The following is a 9,772-nucleotide window of genomic DNA, read 5'->3' on the forward strand; positions in this document are numbered from 1 at the left end:
CTATGACCTGTAAAGAAGAAGAGAGAAGACACAACCAAATAAAAATATAACTCACTAACTGCAATCGAAATAACGTCGACGAGGGGTCAGAAAAAGATACGGGTAATTGCAACTGTCTTCAATAACATTTAATGGGAATTAAGTGTCACTTTTTTGTATTTCTATATTAACAACCAACAATGCTACTCACATAACAATCCAAACACAATAACTTTTACAACCTCTCACATACATATGGGGTCCACACATAGTAGTATGTGTGGAGCCTATATGTATGTTAGATGTTGTGTTTAGTGTTATATTTGAATTGTTCTATGATTATCATTTTTATTAACAACACCTCTTTCTCATATGTAATGGGCCTACACGTTTAATTGTGAGATTGATGGGTGTGTTTTTTATTGGAGAAACTTTTTGGTATAACAGGTATATAACTCACATGGTATCCCCTTCACAACAAAATTGACACGTGGCAAACAAAATCTGAGGACTTCAACTGTAATTTTTGCACAAGCTATTCCTCTTCCCGTACAAAGGTTTGGTTCTCTTTAATTATTTTTTTCGTTTTACATGTTTTGTTCGTCTTTTCTGAATTTTTGGTAGATTCGCGTGATATTTTTTAGATTATAATCATCCTTCTACACGAAAGACATCTAAAAAGTACAAAATTATAACTAAAAACAAAAACAAAATCACTAAAAACGAAAAAAAGTATCAAACAACTGTTTTTTAGAGCTTAAGTGTCGTTTTATTTGAATTTTTTCATCGGTCCATATTTTTATAGATTGGGTATTTTTCATTTTTATATCTTTCAATCCATATATAGGGTATTTTTAGCAATATAAATTGAAAGATATAAAATATTTCTTAAAATGTTCTGAATAGTAAAATAGACACTTAATATGGAACGGAGAGAGTATTTGTTCGAAACTTATTTCGGTATTTTTTACATTTCGCAACTTTCCGTTAAGCTTTTTGTCGTAATTTTTAGGGTTAATCGTTAATTTTGATGAGATGAATCGGTAGAGTATAAAAATATGGACCGATGAAAATTTTCAAATAAAATGACACTTATGCTCTAAAAGATAGTTGTTTGATACTTTTTTTTTGTCTTTATTGATTTTTTTGGTTATAATTTTGTACTTTTTAGACTTCTCTCGTCTAGACGGATGATTAATTTCAAAAATATCACGTGAATCTAACAAAAAATCAAAAAAGACGAACAAAACAGACAAAATAAAAAAAAAATTTAAGTTAGAGATAACCAAGCCCCCTCCTTGTTTCATTCAAAAAGCACAAATATTTACGCAAATAATTGGATTCACAAGTGTCCATTCCAATCCAATCCAATCCTAGGCAAATTATTGGATTCACAAGTATTCATTCCAATCCATCCGGACCGTGGTGTGACATACAGATACATACAGTCGGTCAATATATTTTCGACTTGCTAACCAGAAACCCTCTACTTCCCCTCTGTTTGTTTCTCTGGAAACATATAGGAGTACATTCTGTTTCGTTCTCTTGCATTCAAGTTGGAATTTCACTTCTATTTCTCTGCAACCTCGTCGATCGGAGAGAGAGAGAGAAAGAGAATATGGCCGTTTCTCTCTCTTCTACGGTTTATACAACAACGGTGTCAGCATCGGCTTCCTCCATCAAAGAGGGATCTCACAGGAAGTCGTGTTCGCTTACCAAACAAATTCCCTTCAGTTTCACTCCTCTCTCCTCCCGACCCAGGTAATCGAAGCTTCCACTTTTGATCTCTTGGATTTTTCTAATATTATCTAGAAAATAGCAATATTTGACTTTTCAGAACTTAGGATTTCCAGTGAAATGGTTAATTTTTCATTGTCAGTACTTTATTTAGTTAACGAGAAAATGAAGTGAAATTGGTAATTTGAAGGTAAATTTTTTTGAGGGTTCGACAGTCAGGGTTGTCTAGGCCGGCTTATGCGCAATTCGACTAATCCCCTCCCTGTCTGGTCAAAGGAAGGCCATCCACGCTGGGATTAGGGAATTCACCAAAACATACTTTCTTGTGGCATGACCCCAAGAATGAAACCCTCATCAATTGACCGTCATCAATTGTGTGAGGAGAAAACCCACCAACCAACCCGACTAACGGTTAGCGTAAATGTATTTGCACTTGAAAAGACACAACAAATTGAATCTTGTACATTTTTCCAACTTAGGTTTATACAAGAACAAAGAATGTATGTGTTTCTTTGTGGGGAACTTTTTAGAACATTTTAGGAGTGTATGGAAATTAGGATTTTCCCTTGTCGATGTGCTATGGTAAAAAAATTTCAAGTTTGTGTACTTGGAAAACTGGGATATTTTTGACAAGTGATTTCTTGTTTATAAAAATTCTGGGTTTTGTTTTCTTCTAGCTGCTGCTACTCTGATTTTGCAACTTCGCTGCAATATGTGCAGGAAGTTATTTAGAGTCCAAGCAACAGTCTTGCAAGAGGATGATAAGAAAGTGGCTGTTGAAGAATCCTTCCAACCAAAGAGTATTTGTGACGATGATGGGATAGGAACTCCCGGGGAGTCATCTGAGAGTTCATCCTCCAGTGGGTTGGAGAGTTGGGTTATTAAGCTTGAACAGTCAGTCAATGTTTTTCTCACGGTAAGTTTTCTTATTTTTATTCCTCTGAAATTCCATTAGCAATATGGTAATAAGGATGTTTGCAATTAGATCGCCTTAGACGTTTCTGAACCTTGAAGGTGTTGGAATGTAATTTTATGAAGTTGCATTGCAAACAATGAGAAGTTCGATGGGGATTGCCATGTTTGATACGAAACTTGAAACATGGATTATTTTGCATAGCCAATATGGATGGTGGATGTACTCGAATTACTGCTGGACTCCTAACATTAGAAGGTTTTTAGATTTCAAACAATCATTTGATATTTGCTCTGTGCTACTGATATCTACAATTCATTGTTGAATTGCATAGTAATGTAATATTTTAATTGATTAATTCTCATATTTTACCTATGTGTGTATAATATTGGCATTATGAGAGGCATGCAATTTCCTTATCAGTTTATTCTATGGGTCAAAAACTGTGTCTCCACTCCAATGTTTTCAATTATGATTAAAGGTGTTCCTGAAGGGTTTTTTGTGGGTAAGAGAGGACTTAGGCAAGGGGATCCTTTATCCCCTTACCTGTTCTTATTAGTGATGGAGGCTCTCTCAGCTCTTTTCAAGTATAAAGTGCACCATCAGCCCTTTAGCTTTCATCCCAAATGCCAGCACTTTCCAATAACTCACCTTATATTTGCTGATGACCTCTTTGTTGTGTGTGGTGCTAAAGAGGATTTCGTTTCTGTTGTGGTTGAGGTTTTGAGGGACTTCCACTTGTTTTCTGAATTACAACCAAACGTGCTTAAAAGTTCTATTTTCTATGCTGATGTGGATATTCCTACTAAAACTAGGTTGCATTCCATTCTTCCTATTCCAGAGGGTTCTTTGCCTGTGAAGTATTTGGGGGTTCCTTTGATTTCAACTAGATTAAAGGCTAGTTATTGTTCTCAATTAAGGAGTAAAATTTTATCCAGAATTCAATCATGGTCCAATAAGTCTTTGACATATGGAGGAAGAGTTGAACTTGTTAATTCTGTACTATTTAGCATCCAAGTTTACTGGGCTTCTATTTTCATGCTACCTCAGAAAGTCATTCAGGATTTAGAACTTCTTAGAGCCTTTCTCTGGTCTGGTTCCGATCTCAACCACTCAGGGGCTAAAGTATCTTGGAAAGACATTTGTGTGCCTAAAGAGGAAGGAGGGCTTGGCTTTAGGCTCATGAAGGATTGGAACAGGGCTTCTATGATCAGACATCTTTGGGCAGTCTGCAAGAAGAGTGATACTCTATGGGTAAAGTGGGTGAATACATATATAAGTAAAGACAAATGTGTTTGGACTATGAATATCCCTCCTAATGTTTCATGGACAATGAGGAAAATCTTGAAGCTCGGAGACAAGGTTCAGCCTTGGATCACATACAAGGTTGGGAATGGAAATGATACTTTTCTATGGCTCGATAATTGACACCCTTCTGGGCCTCTGTACCAGAAGTATGGGAAGCAGGTGGTACATAATTTGAGCAGGTCTTTGTTCACCAAGGTCAGCTCCATTATTCAAGGGCACACCTGGGCTTGGCCTAGACAAAGGAATCCTATAATCATGGAAATTATGCGAGGTGCTAATTTCTTTCCTGATCCTAATGTCCCAGATCAAGTTCACTGGAACCTCACAGTCACAGCCACAAAAACATACTCTGTAAGGTCTGCTTGGCATGCTTTTAGGGACCCTAAACCTCCTTTTCCTTGGTACAAAGCTATTTGGTTTAAACATCACACACCACGATGGGCACTTATTCAATGGCTAGCTGTTTTGGAGAGGCTGTCTACTAAAGACAGACTTGCTTCTTGGGGAATGCAGATGGATTCTCAGTGTTGTCTCTGTTCTAGAGAAGATGAATCCCATTTCCATCTCTTCTTTACTTGCGCTTTTTCACAGCAAGTTTGGAGTGCAGTTCTTTTATTTAATGGGGTTAGTAATGTGGTCCAACTGATCTTGCAAGTGTAATGGCTTGGACTAACCAATGTTGGGGTGGTAGATCATTGTTGCATTCTGTTTTCAAGCTGTCTTTGGCAGCTACCATCTATTGGTTGAGGAGGGAGAGGAACAGCAGAATTTTTCAACATCATTGTAGAGATTTTTCATTGTTACGAAAGCTTATTATAAATGACATTCGCGGATGTATTAGTTCCTGGAAAAGGGTTAAACTTTCTAGTCGAAATTTAGGCATTGCTTCCTCTTGGAGAGTTCACAAGAGTATTTTTGATCCCTAATTGTACTGTGGATTGTTTTTTCATATGTTTTGAAGATTGGATGTGTCTGTACGAAGGGCTTGTCACTTGAGTTCTTTTGTTGCATGGTGCTTTAATAAGACTATGAGTTACCAAAAAAATTATTGGCAAGTATAGAAACTGTACACAATACGATAGCAATATTTAGCTAACAACATACGGATCTTCACTCACTCACTTACTCTTAATTTGCTTCCTTTGTCAGTGTATGTGCCGTGACTTCTGTTTATGGTGGGTCCTATTTGTTTATCAATTGTATTTGACTTTATATTCATTCCAGGATTCAGTCATAAAGATTCTTGATACTCTGTACCAAGGCCGAGACTATGCAAGGTTTTATGTACTAGAAACTATTGCGAGAGTTCCTTATTTTGGTGAGTGCCAATGTTTCTTTACCTTCCATTTTTTGCTTAATTCCCTTCAAGAGGAATCTAAGGCTACATTAGCAGTTTCTTTATAGAAGAGTACATATTTTTGTCCCCAAAGAAATGGTTTTCTATGATTCATATTGGAGAACTGATCTTCTCAATTCATGAGAAGAAAGGGAAACTTGACTGCTAGAGGCCATTTTAAGTGCTAACCATTTTTCTTTTCTAAGTAAAGCAAATCCAATGAACATGATCCATGGTTAGGATATTCATCAGTTGCTACAAACTTTTACTGGTTTGTACTATCCCCTTAGAGAAGTGCTTTAAAACATATCAGGTTCCTGAAGAAGCTTTTTGCTTTCAAAGTACTTTGTACATTACTTTATATCCTGCCATTTGAAGTGTATACTTATGGTATCATTAAAACCCTATGGCAGCATTTATCTCTGTTCTACACTTGTATGAGAGTTTTGGATGGTGGAGAAAAGCAGACTATCTGAAAGTGCACTTTGCTGAGAGCTGGAATGAGATGCACCATCTGCTTATTATGGAAGTAATGCTCTCGCTTTCAATCTTCCTTACATAATATCTGACCAGTCCTTTTCTTTTTATTTCCTTTTCCGATGTTTAATGAGAAAGCAAACATGGTCCCAATAAAGTATATGCGTGATTAGTGTTGGCTTCTCAGTTTCTGTGTCTTTTCCATCCACTTCATTTTTACAGTTAATAACCAACAGTAACAAGCGGATGTCATGACACGCTTTTAGGAGGTAGAGATAGGCATGAAAATGTAGTAGTAATCTTAGGAGGACAACTGATGATGCCAACAGGACAATCACACAAATTAGTAGTTTCTTACTTGTAAAAGCTTGATGGCTTCATATGATTCCTAATAGCCTACAATACCTCATGACACTAGCTCCAAACTACTCTGGACTCTGGATTTCTTTATATCACGCTTCCTTAGTTTATCCGACTATTATTGACGCTGGTTATTTGTTATTGTAGGAATTGGGGGGAGATGCCTGGTGGTTTGATCGCTTTCTTGCTCAACATATTGCAGTCTTCTATTATTTCATGATTGTCTTCATGTATGCTTTAAGTCCAAGAATGGCGTGTAAGTATATCTGATTTTCCCCAGCTACTTATTTTTCATGAATGTGATGGCATTCATGACACATATGTTCTCTTTGGAACTGCTCATATCTCTATGAAGAAGCAAATAGAGGCATCTGTCTAGATTTAAAACCACAGCATGATTTTTTAAAATGCTTCCATAGGGAGTCCTGTTTTGTCAACTCACAAGAGGATAAAAAATAAGAAAAGAGAAAGAAACCTTTGAGCAATCTAAGTTAAGCAGTCGATCAGAGAGATTAGTGTAAAGCATTCTTCTATTGTACTGTTGTTTTAAGCATTTTGGTCTTTGGTGCAGATCATTTCTCTGAATGTGTAGAGAGCCATGCATTTGAAACTTATGACAAATTCATCAAGGCACAAGGAGGTATTTTCAAGTATTCAAGTGTTGGAAATCTACATTTAGTTGCAGCTGCTTGTGTTGTGGATGACCACAAAATTTGAAATAAACCAGTTTTATAACCATTGTGACCTTAGGTTTTTAATAGGCACGCCCAAATTCAAAGAGATTATGCTTCTATACGTAGCTCATGTAAAGATCTTGCAGTATGCCTGGAATCTATATATCTGCTTAGCTCCTGAATGGTTTACTTTGCCCTATATTTTCATCTCCTCCGTTAGATTCTTATGACATGAATCGTTTACCCTCGATAGAGCTCAATGGAGAAAACGGAATAATATAGCGACCCCAATTGATTCCGACTTTAAGGCTCAGTTTGGTTTGGCTTGGTACTGATATATCATCTGTCTTATCTGTTACAGAGGAACTGAAAAAAATGCCTGCACCTGAGGTTGCTGTGAAATACTACACTGGGGGTGACTTGTACCTGTTTGGTGAGTTTCTACTTCCACTGCCTTTGAAGGAAAAGGAAAACACATGAGATTTAGAGTTTTTTTTTTTTTTTTTTGGTCTTTTTATCTCTGGTTCTCTGTCTTCCAGATCGGATATTTACAATTTTCAATCATTTTTTGTCCAGATGAATTTCAAACTTCAAGAGTTCCAAATTCTCGAAGGCCAAAAATAGGTAAAGCCGTAGTCTGATTTGATTGGTTGAGTATTGTTCAGATTGCTACATGCTTTATGGAAAACTAACATGTGAAAAAGTATTGTTTTCGCAATTTTTGTTGCAAGCTACAAGTTTCTGTGTTATACTCAGTACCCAATCCACAAAATCAGTAAAGATATAGGTACCGAAAGGGAGGGGGGGGGGGAGGGAAATCGTACCGACCGACCGCGCCGGGCCATCCAAGAATTCTAAAAAAAAAAAACCGATGGGGCCCACGCAAGAATCAACAGCATCCGATGTGTGTAAGGTGTTTGATTTAAACACCCTTTTCCGGTGGCCGGAGACAGCCCTGCGCGGTCGGTCGGTACGATTCCCCCCCCCCCCTTTCGGTACACATAGCATGACTCCCACAAAATTGACAGCCTCGTGTCACTGTTGCGTTAATGAGAGTAGGATGATACCTAGGTGGCTAGGTGTACCTTGGAGTTACCAATTCACGACAGTTATCTGGTAGGATCTAGTCAAATAGGTGCCCGATTCATGTGCTTTTGATAGTTTGGAAAAAGATTATTGCAATTTCACATCTCAGGTTGTCATAAAGTCTATGACGTTTTTTTAGATTGGAAATGGTGAAAGTGAGGTGGTCTTGCATGTGATGGATATTTTTTGGTGATTTATATTTGTACATCGTGTCCATACCAATCATAACTAGTGGATACCTTGGGCATTTGGGATCTGCAGTGCTCACTGTGTTGTGTGCTACAATTATGATCGTCATGATCAAACATCCTACAAAGGTAGGATAGGCATCGCACCATGTCTTATGCAATGGGACTTGAATTTAGTCGCTTGAGTCTAAGAGCTGTGACTTGATTCAACTCTTTCTTTTTATTTGATCTCGTCTTTCCATTATCATGGCTATTACTTGGCAAAGTGTCACTTTTTCGCTGTAGTCTTTGTCCTTGTTTTTTTTCTTTTCCTTTGTTTAGTTATGCCTACTTTATGTGCGTGTATTGGTAAGTGGTAAGCTCACTGCCGTTTGAGCGGGTAGCCTTTTTGCATTTGGACAGTAGACCCAACTTATTGTACATAGATTTTAACCGAGAGGTCTGCAGGCGCAACACTTCCCTGAGGGAATGCTGCAAATAGGCCTGTCAATGGGCCGGATCCGATAGATCCGATTCGAATCCGATAGTGATAATCCGAAAAATCCGGATCCAATCCGAAAATTCGAATCCGACCCGAAAACTCTTTTACTTCAAAAATTTTAGCCAAAAAAATTATATTTTTCAAAAAAAAATATTTTCCTAAAAAAATAAAAAATAAAAATACAACTTCTTAAACATTTTTTTTTCAAAATAAAAAATTTACTGTTTTTTTAAAAAAAATTAAAAAAAATAATGTTCGGATTCAGATTGATAACGGATTCGGATTAATCCAAATACCGATCTGAATCCATATTTGGATTACCGGATTCGGATTATCAGATTATCGGATCGACGTTATCGGATTCGGATTCGGATTTTTCGGATCGGATCCGGTCCTTTGACAGGCCTAGCTGCAAATTCTATCTGAGCCATTGTATCACTTTGTTTTCGGATAAGTTCCTTGCATAGTTTACTACACAATAGCAAAAGTCTTGTTTACTTGAAATCTAACTTTTTGTTTCGTGACATGCTTTCGGCCAAAAAAAAAATGCATACTCTAAGTCTATGTTGTACTCAGCTCCCTGTATTTGTCATTCTTTCAGAGAATTTGTACGATGTGTTTGTTAACATCAGAGAGGATGAAGGAGAACATTGCAAGACAATGAAGGCCTGCCAAATTCATGGCAGCCTTCGGTCGCCTCATTCTTTTCAAGAGGACACCATTGAGGACGATTCGGGTTGTATCCCTCCCTGAGCAGATTGTGAAGGTATTGTAGATTGTATGAAAAAATCTTTAACATCTCCACAAGCAAAGGAATAGAGAGATACATTTGAAAGAAACACACGAGAATAATTGTTGTTTACGAGAACAATACAGAGGAAGAAGTAATGATAATAGCATAGTTTCAATACACGGTTGTCTGCTCTTTTGTTTGCCCTTAATTACGTCCTACGCGATTAAAATGAAACTATAATGTGCCCATGTTGGATGTATGGATTTCTCAACTCCTTGCAGCCATTTGCATGTCACTTGTTTTCCCAACAAACCCTGTGATCTTGTCTAGTCTCAAGTCCATTTGTTCATGTATGGTGAGGAAGTCTTACAGGAATTAGTCGAGATGCGCCTAAGCTATCCCGAACAGTCAGAAGTATCCCAAAAAAAAGAGTCTTTTGACAGATTTGAAGGCTTTTTTTATAAGTTGTTAGTTGGTGCTTACGGCAGAGTACTGCTAAG

At 37.3% G+C, this 9,772-nt stretch overlaps 1 protein-coding gene across 1 annotated transcript; it reads left to right on the top strand.

Moving 5' to 3' along the window:
• The first annotated feature begins 1,284 nt into the window (after window positions 1-1,284).
• LOC131315225 (ubiquinol oxidase 4, chloroplastic/chromoplastic) lies at window positions 1,285-9,449 on the top strand. Its single transcript, XM_058344357.1, has 9 exons — window positions 1,285-1,740; window positions 2,437-2,632; window positions 5,162-5,255; window positions 5,687-5,802; window positions 6,258-6,366; window positions 6,682-6,750; window positions 7,146-7,217; window positions 7,361-7,408; window positions 9,141-9,449. Exons 1-9 carry the CDS (start codon window positions 1,598-1,600, stop codon window positions 9,290-9,292), a joined length of 999 nt encoding a protein of 332 aa, XP_058200340.1. The 5' UTR covers window positions 1,285-1,597; the 3' UTR covers window positions 9,293-9,449.
• The last annotated feature ends 323 nt before the right edge of the window (window positions 9,450-9,772 follow it).

This window comes from Rhododendron vialii, chromosome 13a (assembly GCF_030253575.1).
Source record: "Rhododendron vialii isolate Sample 1 chromosome 13a, ASM3025357v1".
Taxonomy (NCBI): Eukaryota; Viridiplantae; Streptophyta; class Magnoliopsida; order Ericales; family Ericaceae; genus Rhododendron; species Rhododendron vialii.

Excerpts from the sequence above, each read along its gene's own strand:
- LOC131315225 (XM_058344357.1), top strand. The coding sequence starts at position 1,598 with ATGGCCGTTTCTCTCTCTTCTACGGTTTATACAACAACGGTGTCAGCA. Across the intron at positions 5,803-6,257 it reads ACCATCTGCTTATTATGGAA|GAATTGGGGGGAGATGCCTG; the intron begins GTAATGCTCTCG and ends TTGTTATTGTAG. Across the intron at positions 6,751-7,145 it reads ATTCATCAAGGCACAAGGAG|AGGAACTGAAAAAAATGCCT; the intron begins GTATTTTCAAGT and ends TATCTGTTACAG.